General features: G+C 44.3%; 1 protein-coding gene across 3 annotated transcripts in view; it reads left to right on the top strand.

Moving 5' to 3' along the window:
- CUX1 (cut like homeobox 1) overlaps window positions 1-27,557 on the top strand; it is a 449,005-nt gene that overhangs the window by 308,321 nt on the left and 113,127 nt on the right. For all 3 annotated transcript variants that reach the window (XM_023740265.1, XM_023740264.1, XM_023740266.1), the window contains exon 9: window positions 20,065-20,113. In XM_023740265.1, coding sequence (XP_023596033.1) covers window positions 20,065-20,113 — 49 coding nt within the window. The remainder of the gene's footprint in view (window positions 1-20,064; window positions 20,114-27,557) is intronic.

Raw genomic sequence — 27,557 nt, 5'->3', positions numbered from 1 at the left:
GGATCAGTAGTTGGAAAATATGACCTTGATAGAAACAATGCCGGATATCACATGATAATTTCACAAGACCAATGACCTATTCATTGGATATACCTTTTTACAACAATATAAACAGCGACTATACCTGTGGACCTCACCAAGTGGAGTACACAGGAATCAAGTCAACTACATCTGTGGAAAGAGATGATGGAGAAGCTCCGTATCATCAGTCAGAACAAGGCCAGGGACCGACTGTGGAAAAGACCATCAATTGCTCATATGCAAGCTCAGGTTGAAACTGAAGAAAATTGAAACAAGTCCACAAGAGCCAAAGTACAACCTTGAGTATATCCCTTCTGAACTTAGAGACCATCTCAAGAATAGATTTGACACATTGAACACTAATGACCAAAGACCAGATGAGTTATTGGACATCATAGATGAAGAAAGCGGAAAGTCATTAAAAAGACAGTAAAGAAAGAAAAGACCAAAATGAATGTCAGAAGAGACTCTGAAACTTGCTCTTGAACATAGAGTAGCTAAAACAAACAGAAGAAATGATGTAGTAAAAGAGCTGTACAGAAGATTTCAAGACAAAGTAAAGTATTATAATGAAATGTGCAAAGAGCTGGAGTTAAAAAACCAAATGGGGAGAACACACTTGATGTTTCTCAAGCTGAAAGAACTGATGAAAAACTTCAAGCCTCAAGTTGCAATACTGAAGGATTCTATGGGCAAAATATTGAATGATGCAGGAAGCATCAAAAGAAGATGGAAGAAGTACACAGAGTCACTGTAACAAAAAGAAGTGGTCGACATTCAACCATTTCAGGAGGCAGCATGTGATCAAAAACCAATGGTATTGAAAGAAGTCCAAGCTGCACTGAAGACACTGGTGAAAAACAAGCCTCCAGAAATTGACAGAATACCAATTCAGATGTTTCAACAAAAAGATGCAGTGCTGGAAGTGCTTACTGAGTCTATGGCAAGAAATTTAGAAGACAGCTACCTGGCCAACCGACTGGAAGAGACCCATATTTGTGCCTGTTCCAAAGAAAGGTGATCCAACAGAATGCAGAAATTATCAAACTATATCATTAATAACACACACAAGTAAAATTTTGCTGAAGATCATTCAAAAACGATTGCAGCAGTACATGGACAGGGAATTGCCAGAAATTCAAGCCTGCTTCAGAAGATGATACAGAACAAGGGACATATCACTAATGTCAGATGGATCTTAGCTGAAAGCAGAGAATACCAGAAAGATGTTTACCTCTATTTTATTGACTACGCAAAAGCATTTGACTGTGTGGATCATAACAAATTATGGATAACATTGCAAAGAATAGGAATTCCAGAACACTTAATTGTGCCCATGCGGAACCTGTACATAGACCAGAAGGCAGTCATTTGAACAGAACAAGGGGATACTGCATGGTTTAGAATCAGGAAAGGTGTGTGTCAGGGTTGTATCCTTTTCACCATACTTGCTCAGTCTGTATGCTGAGCAAATCGAAAAGCTGGACTATATGAAGAACAGGTCATCAGGATTGAAGGATGACTCATTAACAACCTGCAATATGCAGATAACATAACCTTGGTTACCGAAAGCAAAGAACTTTGAAGCATTTACTGTTAAAGATCAAAGACAGCCTTCAGTATGGCTTACACCTCAACAAAAAGAAAACAGAAATCCTCACAACTGGACTAATAAGCAACATCATGATAAATGCAGAAAAAATTAAAATTGTCAAGGATTTCATTTTACTTGGATCCACAATCAACGCCCATGGAAATAGCAGTCAAAAAATCAGATGACGTATTGCATTGGGCCAGTTGGCTGCAACGGACCTCTTTAAAGTCTTAGAAAGCAAAGATGTCACTTTGAGGACTAAGGTGTACCTGACCCAAGCCATGGTATTTTCATTTGCACATGAAAGCTGAACAATGAATAAGGAAGACCAAAGAAGAATTGATGCGTTTAGATTATAGTGTTGGTGAAGAATAATGAATATACCATGGACTGCCAGAAGAACGAACAAATCTGTCTTGGAAGAAGTACAGCCAAGATGCTCCTCAGAAGCAAGGATGGCGGGACTCCGTCTCATGTACCTTGGACAAGTTATTAGGAGGGACCAGTCCCTGGAGAAGGACATCATGCTTGGTAGAGGGTCAGTGAAAAAGAGGAAGATCCTCAACAGGATGGATTGACACAGTGGCTGTGACAGTGGGCCTAAACAGTAACAATTGTGAGAGTGGCACAGGACCGGTCAGTGTTACCCTTCTGTTGTGCTTGGGGTGGATATGAGTTGAAACCAACTGGACAGCACCTAAAAACGACTATCTTTTAACTCTTACTAAACTCAAATATGTGTTGGCTGGCTATCCGGGGTTCTTCTGTAAGGGTTAAACTGGAAAGCTCCCTACTCTGTCATTTGAAAAGTGCCAATTTCCTGTCCAAAATTGCGATGACATTGTGCATTGATGATCAAAAGCATAGCTCAGCTGAAAGGCTAGTTTTTTGATATACGTGTCTTCCTGGTGGTGAGGCCTTGTGATTATATCAACTACAGTTACTCAGCCATTGACATACGGAAGAGGGTGTGACTTGTCCAGTAAGAATCCCTTCCAAATGAATTCTGTAATAATTCATCAGGGTTGGTTTGTTTGTTTGACTTTCCCTACATAGGGCTTTCAAGAGTTAAGTATTACAGTGATATCCTAATGTACTGTTGGCTTGACTATGAAGGAAAACTGAATGTTGAAGCTAACCTTTCTACTTTCTTCCCTATGTCTAAGTACCGTGAACTTCCTTTGTGGTATTTTAGTGATTAGACAGGATGGAGGGTGTTCTTAAAGATTCATGGCCAAATTCAGTGATGTCAGAATGAAGGGAAGGGACGGACTTCGTGGGGCCAGCAAGTCTGGCCCCATCTGAATTGTTTGTATAACACTTCCCAAGTAGAATAGGAACCACTGAATTATTCATTTTCAAGTTGCCCTAAAAAAAGGCACTTATGCTGTAGAAATGCAGACTTTTGGTGCCAGTGAGAGGAAGAGGAAGGATGCTGATTTTCCTATGAATGTTCTGCCGCCTCTGTTGCCTTGTTACACAGTTTCACTTCCTAGCTGCTGTGGGGTGAAGGAAACCACTGACTCGCTTAAGTGCAGGGCAATTAAGTGGGGAGGGAATTGTGGGCAAATACAGTGAGTGACTTTGAAGCCACAGGTAAGCAAAGCATTTAATTTATTGGAGGGCCACCAGGTGGAGGAAGGTTTAGAAAGAGCATTCAAGCAGAAAAGAGCTGTGTATTAGAAGGCCCGGGATGTGAGTGTGGACAGAGTACAGCCCATGCCTGGGAGATGGGCCCCTGATGTCATCTGTCACCTGTCCTTGGGCGTGGGGCTGGGGGTGGGAGAGGGTGAGAGTAATAAGTAGTATACAACTGGAAATCTTTTCTTAGTTTTAGCTTCTCTGCCACCAAACCTTTTCTTAACAGTTCCTACCAAGTGGCACTTAGGGGAGAAAGGGGGTAATTCGAATCCCTTACATTTGAGAGCAAAAGCAGGGTTCTTACCCTGGACAGACCGCTTGCTGTGACCTTGAGTCTTCACTGCTCCTTACGGGGCCTCAGTTTCCTCAACAGTGAAACCCAAGCCGTTTCTTCTGCATGTCTGGTTCTCATTTGTGTGCATCCTTCGTACAGGAGATGGGTGAGAGAACCCCTATGCCAGTGATCATGAATTTTCTAGAGCAGTCTAGATTCTGGCCAGCACCCGCTGGGTGCAGGCAGGATTTTTATCGATTAACAGGGAAAGGTAAACAAAATCTAAAAGGTGATTCTGAAAGAAAGAATGTTCCAATTGAGCAAGCAGTGCTCCAACTGCAGGGAAAATGTGCTGGTAGATGTTTATAGTAAATATGTGATGGGGACTCCTGAAACTTATATATTTTAAGAGTCCTCGTCACATGTTTAGTATATGTATGTATATATTTAATATATATATACATGTATCTATCAATATAGATAGATAGATAGATACATGTATACATATAGATGATGTAACAGCAACCCCGTTTTTACTCTGAGCAAGAGGCAGCAACCCAGACCCACGGCCCTGTCAGTGTTATTCTCAGCCCCATGAGCTCCTGGAACAGGCTTTGCAGGCTCTCAGAGGACAGGGACAAGTTGTCTGCATCTTCGCAACTGCTCTAGCACCCAGCAGAGCCCCTTCTTACAGAGGTGTGCGGTGAAGGGTGGATGGGGGGCTGCAGGGGGACATGAAGTGAGCACGACCCCTTGGTCTCCATTTCCTCTCTTCACCTACATGGAGGAGGCTCGTATGAGAGCTCCCTTTCCTGAGTCGGATGAAGAAGGGGACTTTAGCATCACTTCCAGAGCTCATTCTCTTCCTGGTTTGTTCTCAGCTACTATCTTTTTATATCTCAAAGAGAAAAGATACATATGTATGATTTTTAAATCATGTTCTTCTTACAGGGACATGCTTTTTATGTATGTTTCCATACGTTTTCTCCCCTTTGATGAGTGAGTAGACTGAGATTCTGAGAGGCTGCCTGTCTTGACTAAAGTTATCAAAGTACTGAGCTGGAGCAGGGCTGGGATTCCAGCACAGGACAGGCTTACGGGCGTCCACCCCCAAATTGGGTGTTTTCTCCCAAGGGTCCCCCGGCAGCATCCTCACAGGCACGAATGTCCCCTGCTTGAATGTTTTCTCATATTGCTCATTGCCTCATTTCCGTGCAACTGGAATAATAGCAGCTAACACGTGTACAGTTAATAGGTGCTGATGGGGGCGGGGATACAGAACTACTGTGATTGCCTTTGGTTTATATTGTCTCACATTTTGTTGTTGTTTTACTCTTTATCATGGAAATGTTTAGCCATACAAAAGAGGACAGACAAGTACAATGAACCCGTAGCTGCCTGTTGCCCAACTCCTGCCATCATCCATCATGGCCCATCTTGTCCCACCTGCCCCCCACCCCGTATTATCTTGAAGCTACTTCCAGACTCCTATCATTTCCTCTATAGACATTTTAGCATGTGTATCTTCACAATAAGGACTCTCCTTTTTCAACACAGACACAATACTATTATCATAGCAAAAAAATACAATTTCTTAATATCATCAGGTATCTCTAGCAGATGTTGGAATTTGTGTTGCTGTTGTTAGTTGCCGTCGAGTCAGCTCTGACTCGTGGCAACCTCATGTACAGCAGAACAAAACCTTGACCAGTGCTACGCCATCTTCACCGTCATTGGTATGCCCGAGTCCATTGTTGTGAGCGCCTTCCAACCTCGGGGGCTCATGTTCCAGCACTACGTCAGACGATATTATGTTGTGTTCCATACGATTTTCATGGGCTAATTTTTAGAAGTAGATCTCCAGGCCTTTCTTCCTAATCTGTCTTAGCCTGGAATCTTCACTGAAACCTGTCCACCATGGGTGACCCTGCTGTATTTGAAATCCCAGTAGCATAGTTCCCAGCATCATAGTAGCACACAAGCCACCACAGTATGATAAACTGACAGACCAGGAAAAAAAAAAAAACTGTTGCCATCAAGCCGATTCCAATTCTTACAAGTGGCGCTAAATGTCATAGCTTGTTTTATTTTTTTAATTTGTTTGAATCTGGATCCAGATAAGATCCACGTATTGTGATTGGTTGGTATGCCTTTTAAGTTTCATTCTCTTTTTCATCTCTACAGTTTATTTGTGGAAGAAACTGAATCATTTGTCCTGCAGAGTTCCCCAAAGTCTTCGCTTTATCGATTGCATGCCCGGATGTAGTTTAACGTGTTCCCCTGGACTCTGTAACTCCTGGAAGTTTGTAGTCATACCTAGAGGCCTGATCAGCTTCAGGTTTGAACTTTTGGGCATCAGCTCTTCATAGGTGGCTGTGATTCTCTTCTGTCAGTCTCAAGTACTGACGATTAGCTCTAACCAGAAGAGAAAGACCTGATTTTTAGTGCAACAATAATAATTATTCTGTGTATCAGTGTGTGTGGTTTACAAAGCTCTTTTCCGCTCCATTGATGTTCTTATTTTATCCTCAGGCCAATTTCTTTGAGAAAGGTGGCGTTATTCCTCCTGTACAGACGACTAATGAATTCAAAGTTCTCCCCAAGGTCACACAACTAAAAAACAGTAGAGAACTCAAGCCCTGTTTGGTTGCCAGCCACCCTCTGTTGGTTCCCAACGTCACAGTTTCCTCATTACAACTCCAGGAGCTCCACTGTACTCTGACCCCATGGCACTTGACTTAAAGAAAGAAAAGGTTGTTCACATCCAGCCTACCACCCATTGTGCTTGGTTGAGCAGTGCCATCAGAACTCTAGAAAAATGGCAAGAAGCATCCAAGGATTAATCCAGAAGCTTATCCTGAGAGCCTTATGCTGGCTTCAGTAGCAGAAACAGAACAAATTTTGCAATATTATAACTTAATTCTCTGGGCTACAGCTGTCCCATGTCCCCTGCCCAAAGATGACTGAATTTGACTGACAGTCACAGGCTGTTTCTCATCACACTGAGCGTCATACTCTGGTGAGTGACCAGCCTGCTGAGGGGCTCTTGCCATCCCATTAGGTCGGCACAGGTGGAGCATTAACCCTGCATAGGTTGTAGAAGGCCCCCTTGTCTGTTTGATTGACCTAAAGGAAGATTTTATTTCAATTGCTTTCACATAAACAAATGAGCTAAACAGTGGGGCAAGAAGGGAAATTTTCTTTCTGATTGGGATTAAAAAGATGAAACTTAACTAAAATTGGTTTTAATTGTTATTGTTTTATCATTTAAATTTAATACGCTGGTCTTTAAAAAGAACAAATCATGGTTCGTTTCTGAGCCGGCAGACGTGACGTTCTAACCACTTAACTGTTGCTTGGCACTGTTCCATTTCCAACAAAAGTAAAAATCACTATTTCCAGAAGATTCTCCCCAGGGGTCAAGCTCTACCACCCATCTCTCTGCTCCGCCCTGGATTTGACTGGGGAGGGATGGGTTCATGCCAGAGCAACTCATTTGTTCAGGGACTTGGAAGGATGCCAGATGGCTGTCCCTTTCCCCTCCACTCCTGCCAAAGCAGGGGCCCTCCACTCCTGCCAAAGCAGGGGCGGCCCTAAGGCCCTCCCGGGCAGAAAATGAAAGGGAGGGCCAGTTATACAAAGGAGGGTTATCAAGACAATCTCTCCCTAAAGGGGCACTTTCTCCCACTCCTTGCTCCTTCCCCCTGCCCCCAATCAGCCCAGGTTTGTTGAGTCCCTGTTTTGTGCCCAGCACTGTGTCAGGCATTAAGGATGAGTTGACTGGGCAGATGGCCTCACCTGCTCAGTCTAGTGGACAAAAGGAAGCTTAACTCTGGGTCTTCCTGGACTTTTTCCTTTATTCCTTAACAGGATTGATGCCTTGTTTTTCAAAGACTATAAAAAATGGTAAGAAAAACAAATTATTTTCCTTTCACAAAACACTTACAGATTCCTTTCTTAAAAATCATATTCACAACTTAGCAAAGTAGCCCTACTCTTTCTGCTCTTGAAAAGAATAGCAATGAGTGGCCTGGAAGTGCAGAGTGGACTTCAGTTCACACAGATGTTTTTGTTTTGAATATTTAGTCATCCAGTATTCACTGAGCACCTGCTGAGTGCTCTGGGGTTATAGTGGGGAATAAACAAGTAATCATTATATGAACAAGGTATTTTCAGATAGGAATAAAATAAAAACAAAGCAGGCTGGGACAGTGCGGGCAGGCCTGAGCCGAGACCTGGATGGTGACAGAGGCTGCCCGTGAAGTAGAGATAGCAGAGGGAACAGCAGTAGCTGCAGAGGCCCTAAGGTGGGACATGTGTGGTGATTTCAAGGAACAGAATAGAATAAAAGAATACTGAGAGTGTTTGCTGACTGGGCTACAGAAGGAAATTTACATGTAGTATGTGTTACTGACAGACTGTAAAAAAACCCATCCACGAGAAACAAAGAACAAACCAGCACAAAGGCTCTGATAAGGAAGCAGTTCTGCACTTAGGCTTCTTTGTCTGGAAGACTAGACTGAAAAGTAGGGTGGAAAGTTGGAAAAAGAGGTAGTTCTGTGATCTTCTGTTGACCCTCTGCTCCCTGCAGGGGTCTGGGCCAGCAGAGGGTGAAGGGATCCCTACCCATGAGACACTTCGGGTGTAAGTGGGAGAGAGGGGTTTGAAAATAGGCTCATGGAGCCATACTCAGCCCTCCAAGGAAGGCTTGTGGCTGGCAGGTTGGATTTGAACACTAAATGCCTTGGGGATGCAATGGAGGGAAGAGGCCCCCAAACCTGAGGAATGGCAGTGGGAAGACTTTGCCGAAGAAAGCAAAGCTGGGGAAGGCTGCCTGCGTGTAAGCACTGCCGGGCTTGAGAGCCGGGCGACGGCGGGTTGTTGGAATATGGGTCTAGATTGTTTTAAGAGTAATTTATGAAGGCTTAAATTGTTTTGATAAATCCACCCAACAACAGTAAGACAAAAGAAACCAAAGGCCAGTCTCATATATAAATATTTATGACAAAAATACTAAATAAAATATTAGCAAATAGAATTCAGGAGCACATTAAATGCATAGTGTACCACAACCAGATGGAGCAAATAACTGTCAGAACAATTTACCATTTTAGTGGGTCAGAGGAGAAAAACCATTTAATTGGCTCCATAAATGCTTAAAAGGCACTTAATGAAATCAACATCCATCTTTTATTAAAAAGTCTGAACGAAATAGGAATAATTGGATATTTCATTAACATGAAAAATACATAATATATATGATTTCATGAAGTACCTTTTAAGCATATATATATACACACACTTAAAGTAAAAAACCAGCCATATGTTTAATGGTGAAACACTGGATGCATCACTGTTAAAGTCAGGCACCAAACATAAACCTCCACCATCATCGTTAACGTAGTTCTAGAAATTCATAGACCAAGAGGCATTGTTCGAACAGAACAAGGGGGTACTGTGTGATTTAAAGTCAGGAAAGATGTGCATCGTGGTTATATCCTCTCACCATACTTATTCAACCTGTATGCTGAGCAAATAATCCAAGAAGCTGGACTATATGAAGAAGAAGGGGGCATCAGGATTGGAAGAAGATTCATTAACAACCTGCTGTATGCAGATGACACAACCTTGCTTGCTGAAAGCGAAGAGGACTTGAAGCACTTACTGATGAAGATCAAAGACTACAGCCTTTAGTATAGATTGCACCTCAACAAAAAGTAAACAAAAGTCCTCATAACTGCACCAGTAAGGAACATGATGATACATGGAGTAAAGATTGAAGTTGTCGAGAATTTCATTATACTTGGATCCACAATCAACACCCAGTGAAGCAGCAGTCAAGAAATCAAATGGCATATTGTATTGGATAAATCTGCTACAGAAGACCTCTTGAAAGTGTTGAAAAGCAAAGCTGTCACTTTTGAGGACCAAGGTGTGCCTGACCCAAGCTGTGGCATTTTCAGTCACCTCATATGCATGCGAAAGCTGGACAGTGAATAAGGAAGACCTAAGAAGAATTGATGCGTTTTCACTGTGGTGTTGGCAAAGAATATTGAATATACCATGGACTGCCAGAAGAACAAACAAGTCTGTCTTGGAAGAAGGACAGCCAGAATGTTCCTTAGAAGCAAGGATAGCGAGACTTCATCTCATGTACTTTGGTCAAGTTATCAGAAGGGACCAGACCCAGGAGAAGGACATCATGCTTGGTAAAGTAGAGGATCAGCGAAAAAGAGGAAGACCCTCAACGAGATGGATTAACACAGTGGTGTAACAATGGGTTCAAGCATAACAACGATTGTGAGGATGGCGCAGGACAAAGCAGTGTTTCATTCTGTTGTACATGGATGGGGTCACTGTGGATTGGAACCAACTTCACGGCACGTAACAACAACAACAGGAAGTACTGACAAGCGCAGTTATACAAGGGAAGGAGGTGAGAGGTAGAAAAGGTGGGCAGGAGGGCTATAGTGTCATTATTTGCAGAATGAGAGCATAGCATACCTGGAAAACCCAAGAGAGCAACTGAAAACCTGTTACAAAATTAAACAGACACCAACCACTTAAAAAATATAATGGAAAAAAAAATACCTTTACGATAGCAACAAAAAAACTGTAAGATATCTAGGAGAAGTAACAGGATATATACAAGGTCTGTAAGAAGAAAACTTTAAAATGCTATTTAGTGTCGTAAAAGAGGACTGAATGGAAAGACATCCCCAGTTCTTGGATAAGAAGAGTCGGTTCTGTCAGAGTGCCAAATCTCCCTGATAAATCTGTCAATGTCAAACCACAAGCTGATGCCAAAGTTCATATGGAAAAATAGCAAGCAAGAATAGCCAAGAAAATTCTGCAAAAAGAATAATGAGGGAAGACTAGCTCCATAGATAATAAACATATTATAATTCTAACAGCAGCAGTTTTTGGTCTCACTATGAATCAGTGAACGAGAAAGGAGAATCCAAAATTTGGCCCAAATCCATTCAGAAATTTTGTAAATGATAACAAGCTGATGTTGTAAACCAGTGGTGAAAAGATGGATTATTCCGCTTTAAAGAAATAACAAATGTAAAACAGAATGAACTTATTTTTGTGATTTTGTCTCTAGAAGATTGTACCTCCCTCTGCTCCACAAATTTGGATTCATCCTCCAGGATGTAGCCCAGATGTCGCCTCCTCCATGAGGCTTTCCGTCTTGTGTTTGCAAAGCTCTTTGTCACCATACTGAAATTACTTGTGTCTCTGTTCAGCTTCCTTGTGCCTACCACTGGGTGCCTGCCCATCCTTCCTACAGTCATGGAATATTTATTGTGCTCCTAAGCTGCACGGGGTGTACTCCTGCATGCTAGCAATAAGGCAGATGCCAGTGCCTTTGCCAGCTTGGCACCTGGATATTTGCTTCCCTCTCAAAACCAAAGAACCGTTGCCGTTGAGTCAATTCTGACTCATAGTAACACTATAGGACAGGGTAGAACTGCCCCATAGGGTTTCCAAGGCTGTAAATCTTTGTGGAAGCAGACTGCCACATCTTTCCCCCATGGAGTGGCTGGTGGGTTCAAACTGCTGACCTTTTGGTTAGCGGCCGAGTGCTTAACCATTATGCCACCAAGGCTTCTGCTTCCCTCTCATGGGGGGGTGGGGGGGCGTATAGTAGGTGCTCAATAGGCATTATTGAGTGACAGCTGCTTTCCCTACAAGCAGTCTGCAGCCCACCCTGGTCCAGGTGGGCGGTGTCCAATGCTGGAGCAGGGCGCAGTGCACGGTCTCGGGTACCATCTTGCCTTGCTCGCGTGTGACTGCAGACCAGCCTTTCCTTTCATTGAGAGCTGGGCTTTTGTGCGGTAATCAGCTTTTTGTAGAGTCTTGTCCACCCCCTTACCCAGTTCCTTGTGTATGTGGTGTACCCGCTCAGGAGAGAAGGGTACCTTTCCTGAGACATTGTCCCCGTGACTAAGGGGACTCCAGGCCCATAACCAGGAAGCTTTCCTTCAAGCCTCCCCTTTCCACCTCCTTTTCTTCTGCTCTATCTGAACTCAGTCCAGTGAGCACTGCTTCTGTCTGTCTTCTTCCCCTTATGAGAGCCTGACCTGGATGGAAGTGTAGGTCGTTGTGAAAATGATCCCCGTTGCTGACAGATTAGGTCATCAAATGCGACATTGGGTTAGAGGGCGAGAGTTCATTTTATTAAACATACTGAAGCCTTTATTTTGTTGTTGTTTTTTAAGCAGGAAGAATTCATCTGTATATATTTCTCTTTTTTATGCCAAAGAACTTTACAATCTAGTATTGAGACTATTGGCTTTTGACTTGGATCCAAGAAGACACCCTGATCTTTGAAAGCTGCCCTGTACGTTTTCTCAACTGCCTTGACAATATACTTTGTTTTAACAACCCCTGATGTCAGCAGGATTGTTTGAGTGTTGAAATATACTCCAGCCTCACCCTGGTGCCATACCTTGGGATGCAGGGAAGTAGATGCAGAGTTACTAACATGGATATAATTTCAGCTTCATCGACCTTGACCATGTCTTTTTAAGTTCCTCATAAAAACGAAGTGTTGGCCCAGAGAATGCCCTGAAATGATCAGTAGGAAACTGATTGAATGAGGTACATATTCTAGGCCAAACTGAAATGAGCCGCTCTTTGAACTCAGAGGGGAGCACAATGCAGTGCAGGTTAATAGATCAGTGAAAGCTGTTTTGTCAGCTCATAAAAAGGTGCGTGAACTAAATTTTTATAATAAATAGTTTTGCTGAGCAAACAATATGTGTGGTTATTATAGACTTTGGAAAATAAATGATTTCAGACTAATGTCGGCCACAGATACTGGCATGGTAGTTGCCCCTTCAAAATGAAAAGACTGAAAAAACCTTTGGAAGATTGTTGACACACTATGAAAGCACATGCCATTTAATTCATTACTGCTCTTTTAAGATAACATTTATACTTGTGGTATTAACCTCTGGGCATTTTCTTATTACCTATTGAGGGCAGTTTGGTAGGATTAATTTTGTTGGGGGGCAGATAGTGGTTTGGAGAGAGACTGAATTATGAAGACTCAGTGGAGGACGTGTTCTAAGACAAGGCCAGCACAAACATATGAAGAGCCCCGCCATCTTGATCCTGTTCTGCCAATGCCAGTTCGTTTTCATTCTCAATTAGAAGACATAAAGGATTGCTGGGCTTAACGTCTTCAACAGCCTTGGGGACATTTAAAAACTCCACTAGTTGTGCTTTATTTGACCTTTTCAAAAGCATGCCCCCTTGGAAAACTGAATACCAAGCCTACAGACTTCTAAAATAATATCCTACATTTGCTTCTTGCCAACTGCATCCCCGGTTCCTTCCATTGTTTCCTTCTGTGGTTTCTGGTCCATTCTGTGAATGGGCACTGCAGCCCCTCTGGGCCCTGCTGTCATCAGGATCCTGGTATAGAATAGCCCTGTTGTATTGCAGCAGAACTTAGGGTTGTCATTATTGTTTGAAAGCTTTGGAAATTCGAGAGTTGCTCTCGTAATGAAAGGTAAGTGCAGTCGTTGTTATCACGTTCGGTATTGTGGTCAGTTTAGCAGTTGCTTAGTAACAGAAGTTAAACTGACCAGAAGATGGGAAACTTAAAATGCATTTCCAGTGATTGGCTCCAACTGCCAAGAAGGCACCTTCCTGTTTAAAGGTGCCTTAGAGTTTTTTAAACATGATTTGGAAGTCTTTTAGAGATGATGCATTGTTTTCTGGATATTAGACATATTAATGAACATCCGAAACCATTCACTGTCTGACAGGAAATCCGGAGTGTCTGTATTCACCAGGAGACCCCCAAGCCCAGCCCCAGTCCTTTAAACCAGGCAGGATTCAGACACCTGTAGATCCCGGCCCTGTGATCCAAGCCTCTGGGGAAGCAGGCCTCTTGGGACCCCTCTCTCTCTAGCCCTGGTGTGTGTCTGACACCCGAACTGGCCCTTTCACCACTGGTGACAGCCAGGCAAGGTGAGGGTGGGCCTGTGGCCCCCAGGCAGCCACTCCTCCACCCCTTCAACTCCAAACCAGGACTGGGGCATTCCTCTCAGGGAAACTGCCTCCTCTGAATGCTACTTCTTCCCTTCCTTAATTCATGGAGCAAATCTGTATTGAGCACCTTCTGTGTGCCTTACTTCTTAAATTTGTTTTAAGAGACATCTAGCAGGGCCTGCCTCTCTGTCTTCCCCCATATACATCGTCAGAAAGAGTAGCTGGTGTCCCAGGGGAACCTGATCTTACAGAAAAAAACAGCTAGGCCCCAGGGAAGAACAACCATTCTGAAAGACAGACCCCAGACTGAGCAGCGTATGTGGTCTGAACAGGACAGGTGGGCCACGAATACAAAGTAAGCATTATAAATATACCCAAGGAAGTAAGGGACAGTTTTAGCAGTATGAAGTGAGAACAAGGAGTAATTTTTTTTTTTTTTAATGAGCCGGCTGGAAATAGCAGATAGGAAGAATAGAATAACTAAACCAAGGAACAAAAGAGAAGAGATAAATTGCAGGGTGGATAAGCTAAAGTACAGTTAGAAAAAATTGAAGAACCTTCCAGAAGGCAGCAGGAAAGGGTCAAGAAATAGCACGTGTAAAAGGGAGTGGATGACAGGAGGACAGAAGTAAATGTGCCAACGATATCGATACGATACGCATTCTATACAGAGAGGCAGAAATATTTGAATGATGAAGATAAATTAGCCAGAATTAAAGAAAGATGAAAGGGGTCATTGAGGGCCAAACAGGGGTTTAGGAAAGCCCTCACTGAGGCTCAGACGCTGGATGTCTTTGCCCACCCGGTCCAGGCCATCCCTCATCAAACTCCCAAGTTCCACAGCCAGCTCTCCTGATGTACTCAAGAGAGAATCTGGATGTCGTCAACCTCCTTTCCCCTGTAAATCTTTTTTGGGGTGCTCAGCAGCTACGTATCTGTCCCTCTCTTCTAAACATGTGGCACTGACAAGTTATTCGGGAACGGTGTCTACCGTCTGTATGTGCCCAGCCCATAGCCCCAGCCCGGTGCCAGGAAGTGTTCATGGAACCAATGAGTGAAAGAATGAATGATGCTCAGGGAAGTTTGCCATGTGTATCTGGACTTTGTAAATGCATGATGAATAATTGTCTGATTGAAGTTCCAAACTGTGTTTAAAAGTTGCAGTTTACCTTAAGAAAAGTTTGTTAACTTTTAAGTTTCATTTTGTACCCACGGAGTTTACACTCTGAATCCTTCATCAACAAGTTGCCAAGACAGCAGTTTCCTCTGTGGACTGTCAAGTATTCTTTTATGTTGTGTTCAAGACTTAACACTGTGAATGGTTTTTGCTGTTGTTGTTGTTCTTTGCAATTATTAGAATATCTTTTCCATTGCAAGGCAGTTTTCCTGCAAGAGCCTGGTGGTTGTATTTTGAGATGACACAGTGATGTGCTTCATAATTTGAGCTGCCCCGCCCCATCCTCTGCATTGCAGAGGTCTCGGTGGGTATTCCTCTTACTAAGAGACACTACCAAAGTGCCCTAAAAATAGCTTCATCTAACTAGGCCGTTTTACAAACGGTTTCAGACTTTCTCAGACCAGGCCGAAAACAGGATACTATTTCAGAGCAGGTACAGTGAGCGTTGATCCTGATCACAAGGCATCTGGGAGCCCATTCAGGCCGCTGGGAGGTGATAAGATGGCTTCAGGTCACCACAAAAGCTGGAAAAGCCTGGGGCAGAGGGAGCGCTTGATGTGGCAGACGGGAAACTGACCACCAGGGCCCAGTACAGTTTTCCCACCTCTCGTTATTCAGGATGGATGACACCCTTGTTCAGCACACATCTCATTTGGATCAGTGAAGCAGATTTCAGGATACAGAAGGACTTTCTCATGGCAGGCCAGCCCAGGTGTCTTGCACTGCCCCTCACTGGCAGGACGGGCCAGCGTTCAGAAGCTGACCTGCAGCCCTCGGCCAAGCTTGTGTAAGCACCAGGAGTGTCGGGCAAAGGAGCCACAGAGCCTGGTCTCCAAAGAGCTTGAGTCTGTGAGGGAGTCAGTGGGCGCAGCTACAGCCTGGGTGGCGGTGACTGCCGCCCCCCGAGGGCTGGGAGGGGGTGGTAGAAGTAGGAGTGGAGGGCAGTCCAGGCAATCCAGGTCAAGGCCTGGTGCCATCCAGGGGCTGGAGATGGGGGTGTTTTTGGAGCACAGGGGTGTGGGAATATGAAGTGACCAGGCAGGGAGGTGGGCAGGAGCCACATGTACAGCACCAAGGGGTGGGAGTAAACCCTGAAGGCGGCAGAAAGAACTCAGGCCCTGTGGAGGGTGGAATCAGAGCAGGAAGCCAGTGAGGAGGCTCCAGCAGGCGCAGGGCCAGAGTCCCCCAGCAAGGGTCTCCGTGGCTGTGATGTTCTGCTCTGTTTTCCATGGATGTGGTAAAAGCTCCCTCAGTCTCAGCCAGCCTCGGCCTGCAGCCTCCTGACGGGACGAAAGCTGGAATGGTGGTTTGTCCAGGCGCCCTGTTTGAAGTGGCTGTGCCCTTCTCGGGAGGACTCTCAGCATTCCTCTTTTTCTTATGATGTTGTATGTTGGAACCATATATATTTACCTTCAGATCACTCAAGGAGGTACTTTCAAAAGAGAAGGGAAGAAAAAAAAAAGAAACTGGAAACTCTGTTTTTATGAGCTGGTGCAGTGGTGACCATTATTAACTCAGGTGTTTTCAGAGCCGACTGCAGAGTCCCCCAACCTGCATTTCTGCCCTCACCTGCTCTCTTCCCCACCAGCCCCACCACCTTCTCGTGGTTCTCTTTGTTGTCCTCTCAAGTCCTTCACCATCACTGCCTTGGTGCATGCTGTTCTTTGTCTCAAAGTAGCGTTTCCCCAGCTTCCTTCTCTCACCCCAGCCTGGTAAACTTCTAATCATCCTTCAAAACCCAGCCTACAAGTCAGCTCCTTTGAAACCTTCCCTGACTTCCTCCTCTGTTTTTCCAGAGCATGTGGTCCAGACTTCTATTCTAACTCTGGCAGGATACACTGTATTTTATCTTTTTCTAATATATAATTTATTTTATTTTTGTTGTTGTTGAATTTACATAACAACATACACCAATTCAACAATTTCTACATGTACAATTCAGTGATATTGTTTACATTCTTCCAGTAGTGCAACCATTCTCACCCTCCTCTGCCAGGTTGTTCCTTCCCAGTAACAGAAGCTCACTGACCATAAGTTTTCTGTGTTATCTTTCAAATTGCTGTTGTCAATTTGATCCCATATAGATAGATCTTAAAAGACCACAATGCTCAAGGCAGACATGCTTTACTAGTTAAGCTAATATATGGTTTTTAAAAGACTTTAGGGGACATTTTTGGTTTAAGGTTTAAAGATTATCTCAGGGCAGTAGTTTAAGGGGTTCATCCAAACCCCATGGCTCCAGAAAGTCTGGAGTCCGTGAGAATTTGAAACTCAGTTCTGCAGTTTCCCGCTTTTAATCAGGATTCTTCTGTAGAATTTTTGATCAAAATGTCCTGTAATGGTAGCTAGGCACCATCCAGTTCTTCTGGTCTCATAGCAAAGGAGGCAGTTGTTCATGGAGGCAATTAGCTACACATTCCATATCCTCCTCCTATTCCTGACTCTCCTTCTTCCTCTGTTACTCCTGGCAAGTAGAGACCAGTTGCCATGCCTTGAATGGCTGCTTGCAAAAAAGCTTTTAAGATCCCAGGCACTACGCAATGAACTAGAAGGTAGAACAGAAGCACTAAACATGTTATTAGGCCAGTTAACTGGGATGTCCCATGAAACCATGATCCTAAATCTCCAAACCAAGAAACCAAATCCCATAAGGTGTTTGGTTGTACATAAACAACCTCAGCAGCTATACTTTTTCTTTTCTTTCTTTTTTTTTGTCATGGTGGTAAGTGTATCTATCACATAAATTTTGCCAATTCAGCTTTTTACAGGTGTACTACTTATTGACAATTACATTAGTTGGATGTGCAACCCAACCCATCATCAATGCAATTTTTCCATCACTGTAAACCAAGTCTCAGTATTCCATAAGCAATAATCCCCCTTCCGCCTCTCCTTCTCACCTTTAAAAGCCACGGATAAACTTTGATCTCTGTACATTTGCCTGTTCTTGTGTTTTTATGTAAGTGAGATCATATATTTGTCCTTTTGTGATTGACTTATTTCACTTAGTATAATCTCTTCAAGTTCCATCCGTATTGTAGCCTGTATCAAGATTTTGTTTCTCTTTTTGTCTGAGTAGTGTTCCATTGTATGTATGTACCATGTTTTATCTATTCATCCATTGTTGGGCACTTAGGTTGCTTCCATCTTTTGGCTATTGTGAATAGTACTGCAATGAACATTGGTGTACACGTCTCCGAGTCTCTGCTTTCAAGTCTTTTGGGTATGTACCAAGGAGTGGAATTGCTGGGTCATATGGTAGTTCTATTTTTAGTTTTCTGAGGAACCGCCACACTGTTTTTCACAACAGATCTACCATTCTGGATTCCCACTAGCAATGGATAAGGGTTTCGATTTCCCCACATCCTTGCAAACATTTGTTATTTTCTGTTTGTTTATTTGTTTATTTTATCTTAGCCATCCTAGTGGGAGTGAAATGATATCTCGTTGTGGTTTTGATTTGCATCTCTCTGATTGCTAATGATGGTAGGCATCTTTTCATGTGTTTGGTGGCCATTTGAATGTCCTCTTTGGTGAAATGTCTAGTCAGATCCTTTGCCCATTTTATGATTGTTTGTTTTTTTGTTGCTAAGTTGCCAAAGTTTTATATATATTTTGGTTATGAGATTCTTGTTGGATATATGGCTTCCAAAGATATTCTTCTAGTCGGTAGTTTGTTTTTTCACTTTGGGGGGGAGTGGGGTGGGGGCAGAATAAAGTCTTTCGATGAACAAAAGTTTTTAATTTTTATAAGGTCTCATTTATTTTATCTTTTGCTGATTGTGGTTTGTTATTATATTAGATAATCCATTGCTAAAAGCTAGGCCCAACAGTGTTGCCCCTGCATTTTCTTCTAATAATTTTATGGTTTTAGTTTGCACATTTAGGTCCTTAACCATTTTGAATTTGTTTTTGTATGTAGTGCAAGGCATGGATCCTGTTTCATTTTTCTGCAATGTGGAAATCCAATTTTCCCAACACTGTTTGTTAAAGACACTCTTCTTTCCTCATCAAATGGACTTGGCACTGTTGTTAAAAATCAGTTGACCATAGATGTGTGGATTTATTTCTGGACTCTCAATTCTGTTCCATTGGTCTATGTGTCTATTGTTATAACAGTACCAGGCTGTTTTGATTACTAAAGCTGTATAATATGTTTTAAAATCTGGAAGTGTGAATCTTCCAACTTTGTTCTTCTCTTTCAACATTACTTTGGTTATTTGGGGCCTCTTGCCATTCCATATAAAGTTGAGGATTGGTTTTTCTATTCCTGTAAAGAAGGCTGTTGGAATTTTTATTGAGATTGCATTGAATCTGTAGATCACTGTAGGTAGTATTGACAGCTTAACAATGTTAAGTCTTCCAGCCCAAGAAGATAGAACATCTTTCCATTTAAGTCTTCTTTAATCTCCTTCAGCAGTGTTTTATAGTTTTCATTGTATAAGTTTTTCACATCTCTGGTTAAATTTATTCCTAGATATTTTATTCTGTTAGATGTTATTGTAAATGGAATCATTTCCCTTATTTCCTTTCATATTTCTCATTAGTGGTGTATAGAAACCCAACTGATTTTTGTTCGTAGACCTTGTACCTTGCAAGTTTGCTAAATTCCTGTATTAGCTCTGGAAGATTTCTTGCAGACTCTTTAGGAGTTTCTTTATATAGGATCATGTCATCCACAAGTAGAGATAATTTTACTTCTTCTTTTCCAATCTGGATATCTTTTATTTCTTTTTCTTTTCTTATTGCCCTGGCTAAGACTTGTAATAAAATATTGAATAGAAGTAGTAAGAGTGGACGCCATTGTCTTGCTCCCGATTCTAGGGGAAAGCTCTTGGTCTTTCTCCAGTAAGTTTAATGCCGGCTGTTCACTTTTCATATCTGCCCTGAATCATATTAAGAAATTTCCCCTTTATTCCAATCTTATTGAAGGTTTTCATCAAGAAAGAGTGTTGGATTTTATCAAATGCTTTTTCTTCATCCATAGAGATGGTCATGTGGTTCTTTTCTTTTGTTCTACTGATGTGGTGTCTTCCGTTGATTGATTTTCTAATGTTGAACCATCCCTGCATTCCTAGAATAAATCTCATGTATTTTATCTTTTTATGGCTCTGTCTCCCCTATGAGATTGGGATCCTCTCAAGGGCAGGCAGCCCCTTACCCAGCCCAGCCTCCCTCCTCATGGTGGACAGTGACATCTCCTTGCTGGTCTGCACAACTGGCTGCTGCTCTCCCCTACAGCGTGAATGCGGGTCATTCTGCCAGGACCATGAAGTGTTGTCCTGTTAATCACCTCCCCAAGCCTGCCTTGTTGCTGACTAACGTGCTCTCTCCCTCTCCCCTTCCTAGGGCTGACGAAATTGAAATGATCATGACGGACCTCGAAAGAGCAAATCAGGTAGGATTTTTAATGGCTTTAGGCATTAAACCACAATAGTGTACCCATTTCTGTCACCTTGGAAGGTGTTTCTAAGTTCAAAAGCCAGTTATTCTTACATTTTTTATGTACAGCTTGTCAACATTGACTCTTTTTCTGATGTCACAAAAAGTAGAAAAATACATGAAAAGTCCCAGGCATTTTTCCTCAGCAAAGTCTCTGATGTGGTCTCAGCATCTCAGACATCCCCTGCTGAACATCAACCACAAAGTGGCTGCTTCTTTCTTTTTCTCAAACCATCTCTTAAATCTCCATCTTTGTACCCATGGCATCCATTATACGATAGAGTTATACTGTAGAGAATTCCTTATTGCCTCCTTCTAATGGAGAACTCAGTGGTTCCCTGGGTTGAAGCCAGTTGCTTTGGAGAGGGCTACCCAACTGATGGCCGACTCCTAGCTCTGCACTTAGTTATCAGAGATGCTTTGTGGGAAGTTCCTAGCACGATGTCCAGAGCAAAGTGGGCCCACAGCATCTGGTGGCTCTAAGCACTCAGCTGCCTAGAAAAGTCAGCACCTGAAGAACTCCTTCATTCCCCAAGGACTCCATGTAACAGTGAAATATTTTGCTTTAGCAAACGGTGCTGCTGCTTTGGAAAGGAACAGATTCCCCCATTTATTTTCTTTTTTTTGTGGGAGACGCAGCCAAGTCTGTGATGTGTTTCTCAGCCCCAAAAGGCCACGGGCATGGCCTCTCCCCACTCAGTTTTACAGCTGGGTAGCCACAGGCACAGGAAAGTTAAGTGGTTTGCCTAGGGTTGCCTAGGCAAGCACGGCCCCAGCAAGATGAAATTCTCCTTGGATCTCAGCAATCTTTGCTTGCCACCTTGTGCAGGTTGTGCAGAGTGCCTGCCCCTTGCTGGTGTTGGTTACTAGACTTTGGCAAACTCTCCAGAAAGTGTGCCTTGCCCATTCCCTGGCCACTAAAACATCCTGAAGTCTCATGGAAATATAAAAGTCAGTTTATACATGGGAGTGATCATGGACCTTGCAGATTTTTTTTTTCTTCAAGGAAACCTTTGTGGGTACAGTGTTGGATACTCAGACTCACTGAGTATCTAGGGCTTGGCACATAATAAGCACTCAGGAGAGATGTGTGGAGTGAATCATATAAGCGAGTGTTGTTATAGTATTAGTTATGATAGTCGTAATAATAATAGCTGACAAATATTCGATACTTGTTTTGTGCCCGGCTCTGTTCTAAGCACTTTACGTGAAGTAACTCCCAGCAACCCAGTAAGGTTGGTGCTATTATTAGTCCCATTTTACAGGTGAGGAAACTGAGGTCAGCAGCTGGTAGTTTGCAGAGCCAGGACTAGAGCCCCCAAAGTCTGACTTCAGAGCCTACGCTCTTCCCAGCCACCTGGGAAATGGACACCAAACCCAGGCTCACTTTGCCTTTCTCTCAGTACCGTCTAGTTTCACAGGCACATTGATCCACATACCTCATTGCTGTAAAGCACTGCTTCACCTCACAGAGGTGCTTATGTGTTTATTTACCTTTATTTGCTCCTTCATTTTTATTCAGCTTGCACTGCTCACCTTTGCAGAGACCTTAGGCAAAAGGTAGTTACTGGGAAGAGCTAGCCTTTGTCTCATGATTGCCATTTGCCATTTGCATTTCTCCAGTTTACACACACACACACACACACACACACACACACACACACACACACACACACGGGCATGTCTCCCCTTTTCATAGCACTTTGGGGTAAGCTCTGGTTTGTTAAACAGGTGACTTTATTCTCTGAATACCATGTGCACTGCTAGGGGCCAGCTCTCAGTGGTGTCAGTCCCTAGGGCACCAAAGAAGGACGGCAGAAGGAGGTGAGACACCAACATAAGGACCTTTGGGAAAGGTACGAACTCAGAAAGGACACTTGGTCCGGGTCCTAACTATGTAATTCCAGGCTGTGTGGCCTTGGGCATGTCTCTTCTTAAATTTCTCTATCTTAAAAGACAAAAGAAAGAAAGAGAAGGAGGGAGGGAGAGAGGAGACAATAACTAGTACTTCCTTTGTAAGATGGTTTTGCAGATTAGAGGTCAAATACCTGGGTAAGAGGTAGGTGCTGAAATGAATACTAGTTTTATAGTTGCCAAACAAGCACAGATTTGGCAGAGAGAATTGTAAGGTTCTGCCCTAGGGAAATACCAACAGCAACACTTTCTTTTTTGGGGGAGGAAAGGGGGTGATAGTAGGAGAGTTTTAATCAACAATTCAATGTGAGTGAACAGCCTAATATGGCTGCCAAAAGAAATTAATGCAACCTCAGGCTGCATTAATAGACATAGGAGTTTCTAGAATGAAGGAGATGGTGACTTTGCTCCAGTCTGCAGCAATTAGTGTGTGCCAGGGGAGTAACATTTTATTCTGGAAGCCACAGCGTTAGAAGAGCAGCTACCTGGAGTGCCTTCAGAGGCCCTCGATGACCGGGACAGGGTAGGGACCTTCACACAAAAGAAACCAGGAGGTTTGGGACATTCCTCATCTTTGAGGGGAAGGAAGACAGAGGAACTTCACAGGAAGATATAAGAGGAATCATTTCAGGAAGCTGGGATGTTAAAAGATTAGAAAGAGAAAAGTTTCAGATGGGGACCTTGTGAATTCTGTCCTTGTAGCTTGCTCTCGAGGGCTGGCCAGGGGAAGAGGGTTAGATTATTTCTTAGAGAACCCAGAGGATAGGAGTATGGCCAAGTCGGGGGCTAGTGGGAGGAACCTTACTCCAAAGTCAAGATGTTTTCTCTTGGTGCTGGTTCTGCAGGTGCCGAGAGCTGCCTTGGAAGGGAGTAAGCTCCCCGTCAGCAGAGCTGTGCACACAGGTGCAGGCAGCCCCAACTGGGAGTATGAGATGAGGGACCAGGCCCTGAGGGAACAGAAGGAGGGCTTGAGCTTAATGACCCTGAATTCTAGGATATTATAAAAGTGATAAGAGCCCACTGGTACAAGAGAACATCTAAGAAAGAGAAATAGAAAGCAGTGGAAGTTGAAAGAATATACGTGGGGGAAAGATAGAAGGAAATGGAATTGAAAGTCTGAAGGAAAGCCAGAGAAGCTGGCATGTGGCCTGGGCCTTCAGCAAGGGGAAAGCCTCCCCAGGTGGACATAAGGAAGGGCCAGCTAGCCGGAAGGTGGGTGAACTCTGGGCACATAGGTCCTTCCGTAAAACCAGAACTGCAGGGAGGACATTGGATTTGGTGGAGGGCCTCAGATGAGTGGGGGACTTCAGTGGAGACACGCTTGGGAGTGAACGCTCAGATTTGAGTCCTTGGAGGAGCACCTTGGGGAATGGTTGCGCGTGGGGAGACTGGAAGCAGCAGAGCAGTAAGGAGCTGCCTGATAGAACAGGGAGAAGACGCCACGCACTGGCTGTGGCGGTGAGGCAGGCGGGCGCAGTCAGGCAGGAGGAGGGAGCTGCACGCGGGTACAGCGCAGCTAGGTGTCTGGATCAGTGCCTCTCCCACTGGGGAGAGCCCCAGGAGGAGCAATTTACTAGTTCATTGGCATATAACATTAATTTTGCACTAGACTCATAGTCAAAATGTTCTACTGAGACCTGACAATTTGTTTTATTGCTAAAGTACTTGTGTTTCTGGTGCGTCTCATTTCCACCTGTTTGTTAAACTTCAAGGCACCTGCATTAATACTCCATCATAATTGGCAGCAATAAAGGTTCAGAGCTTTTGAGACTTCATAATAAAAAGCAGCCACAACTTGGTACCCTGCAACCGTATGAGCCCCTATCTCGGGCTTGGGTAAGCAAGTGAGAGTTTCGGAGGTGCCAGCTTCTCTGCTCTCAGCAGCCCTCTCTCCCACTGGGCGTGCAGCTCCATTAGAACAGCCCTCATATGGGTTGCCAACGCACAGAACCACAGCACGGGGGCCAGGAGGAAATCATTTCAATGAGTTGCCTACCTCCTGTTAACTTACCTGATTTTTATGGAGCAAGACTGCCCTAACGGACGACCCTTCAAGCTGAGGTTAGGGTTGGAAACCACAGTTTAAATTGACTAAGCAGAACAAGCCAAGTGTAGAGAAAAATGCAGAGAGCAAAAGGAACTTGTAGCAAGTTGCGGCATTGTCTTTGATGCCACTGTTTGTGTTCTGGTGGGGAAGAATTACTGGGTTTGGAGTCAGGAGACCTAAGTTCAAATCCCAGAATCCCATGCAGCCTTGCACAAATCTCTGGTCTCACACTGCCTCCATTTCCCCATCTCTAGAATGAGGGTAATAATGCACACTTCAGTGAGAGTCCCCCTTCATTTTTGTCCCCATTTATTCAGCCAGTATTTTGAGCACCTACTGCGATCCAGACCTTGTTGGAGGGGTTACCTACCCGTGCTTGGCACCTGGTAGGTGCTGAGTAAATGCTGGTTTTCTGTGGCTTAGACAAGGGGCTCTTTTCCAGTGGGCAAGCCACATGCCTGACTGTTACTCCTTGGCCTCCTGGGGACCTTGGTTTCTCTGTGTAATAAATTGGGCTCCTAGCCCAGGTCAGGCATGTCAGCAGGGCCTGGAGAGAGCCCCTGGGCCACACGTGGAAGGCCTTTGTAGTAGGAGGAAGTAGGAAGATTTCCTCTTCTGGCAAGCAGTGTTGGCATGGGTGGTGATGGTGTTAGTTCCAGGTAAAAAAACCAAAACCAAACCTGCTGCCATCATGGCAATTCTGACTCGTAGCGACCCTATAGGACAGAGTAGAACTGCTCAATAGGGTTTCCAAGGAGCAGCTGGTGGATCAGAACTGTCAACCTCTTGGTTAACAGCCTGAGCCCTTAACCACTGTGCCACAAGGGCTCCATCCAAATCAATATCCATCCTGCCTACCCTCCCCAGATACACAGGCAATGGATCTAAATGGGGGCTTTGGCTTCCAGTGCACTGTCGCTTTGTCCTTGGTAGATCTTTCTGACCTCCCTCTTGCAAAATCACTGAAGTGGGGTCTCTTGAGATTCTGAATAGTGTCTGCAGTCACATGTGGATATTCCTTTGGAAAGGTGTCCAGCAGAAGTTTGCCGTGTAGTTTCCAAAGTGATGAGATCTGTTGATTTGGAATGGCCATTTGTTGGTCTCTGTTCTGTCACTCCTTTCTCCCTCCCCCTAGAGTAAAGGGGTTTGGGAGGGGCAGGTCAAGGAGTCATCCCCAAGGAGAGATTACTTTCTCCTTGAAGTGGTTCAGATGTCTTGTTTGTTATTTGACCTTGAGATTGGTGGTCAGAATAATGCCCCCCCCACCCCAGAAATGTCCATGTCCTAATCCCTGGAACCCGTGAATATGTAGGTTACATGGCAACAGGAAGTTAAGGTTGCAGATGAAATTAAGGTTGCTTATTAGCGGACCTCAAGGTGAGGAGATTATCCTGATTGGTCCAATATAATCACAAGGGTCCTTCATTAAATGTAGAAGGAGACAGAAGGGTCAATGTCAGAGTGATGTCATATGACAAAGACTCAACAGGCCATTCGTTGCTGGCCTTGAAGATGGAGGAAGGGGCCATGAACCAAGGAATGTGAGCAGCCTCTAGAAGCTGGAACAGACAAGGAAACAGTCTCCCCTAGAGCTTCCAGAAGAAACACAGCCCTACCAGCACCTTGCTGTTAGCCCACTGAGACTCATTTCAGACTTCTGACCTCCAGAACTGTAAGATACATTTGTGTTGTTATAATTCACTAAATCCATGGTAATTCGTTACAGCAACAGTAGGAGAGGTAATACAAGGGGGTAGAGAGGGGAAACCAGTTGCCGTCAAGTTGGTTTGACTCATGGCAACCCCATGTGTGTCAAAGTAGAACTGTGCTCCATAGGGCTTTCAATGGCTGATTTTTCAAAAGTAGATCACAGGCCTTTCTTTTGAGGTGCTTCTGAATGGACTTGAACCTTCAACCTTTTGGTTAGCAGCTGAGAGTGTTAACTATTTGTACTGTCCAGGGAGGCCATACAAAGAGGGGCCTCCTACCAATAGGCATGTGTTCCTAGGGGCACAGCTCATCTCCAGCCCATATGGCTGCTTTGCCCTGGAGGGACTTGTCCATCTCTGGTATCCCTCAGCCCAGGTTTCAATGGCCACACATACAGAAGGGGACAAGAGGCGAAACTTAGGGCCAAGAAGGGTGGAAGTTTGGGTGGAGATAGTCACATAAAGCCAGGAACCCCAAAGACCACTCCATAAATGGGTGAACTGGGAACAAGCCTGCCCTACAGGAGAGACAGTAGGGATTCTCTCATGTCTCCAGCTTGGTTCCAGAGTGGGGGGGAAGAAAACATGTCTCCTAACTACAGCCACCTCTCTATGGGTGTGGGGCTGGTGTTTCATGCTAGCTGTGACTGGCCTGGCCCACTCTCTCCCCTGGGCCTTGCCCACCATCCTAGGCTGAGGTCCCCGTCCTGGCTGCTGCCTCTTGCTCCTCCCTGTCGTCTTTCCCATGATGCCTCTCCTCCACCTTATGAATCAAATTGTTCAGACTTTAAGATCTGGAAATAAGCTGTCAGCATCCTTTGTTCACATCTAATACGTGCTCCCTTAGAGGGTGAGATGAGGGGAAGTGCATTCCTTTACTGCCTCTCCCTGGAGCCTTCTGGGCCACACATACTTCCCTGTGGGCCTTCCTCTAGCACAGGCTCCGTGTTTCCCGGGCACTGAGGGCCCACAGTGTAGGCTGCCCTTCCCTGAGTCACACGGTGACCCATGTGCAACTTTCACAAAGGGCAGCACAGTGCCTGTCACCTCCCCTAATGACAGAAAGCTTCCCTGATGAGTTGGCCAGGGCTGCATGGGTAGGATGCATCATCACCAGAGCCAGATTAAAGCATGTAAGGGCCGTAAGCACTGGTAATCTGTGGTGTCCCCCTCTGCTTACTCACACATTCGAGCGGGATATGTGAGTTATACATATACGTGTGTGTGTGTGTCTTATCTATCCATGATGGTATTTCTTTTTAAATGCGACTGAAATATTAGCAATTGAACACAAAAGTGGTGTGTGCCATTTTTGCAGAATGAGATGAACTGGATTATAAAATTTTTAGTGGATGTGAGGTACTAAGATTTTTACACCTACTCCTCACTTGTCGACATGGTTAGGTTCCAAAGACCAGGTCATTTCGCAGAATCGGCATTATGCGAGAGTCACCACCTGTTGGACACCCCTGCTGCATTTCTGGATGTGTGTGGCACAGTGGGTTGCCTTTCCTCACCACCACAGAGTCCACAGGGGTTGAGGATGGTCGTGATCAGGGTTTGCCCACCGCCTCTGGAGCAGCAGGTGCCCACTGTCATCTGACCACACTCCAAGCCTCCATATGGACCCTCGCTCCTTGCCTCTTCACCTTCTACTCCACCAGCCCCGGAGATGGGCCTAGATGGTGGGTGGCTCCCAGGCCTTCGGGCAGATGAGGCCCAGCCACCTG

Source organism: Trichechus manatus, unplaced genomic scaffold, assembly GCF_000243295.1.
Source record: "Trichechus manatus latirostris isolate Lorelei unplaced genomic scaffold, TriManLat1.0 scaffold00151, whole genome shotgun sequence".
In the NCBI taxonomy this organism is placed as follows: Eukaryota; Metazoa; Chordata; class Mammalia; order Sirenia; family Trichechidae; genus Trichechus; species Trichechus manatus.
Note: the sequence above shows the minus strand (reverse complement) of the source record. Positions and strands in the feature narration are given on the sequence as shown.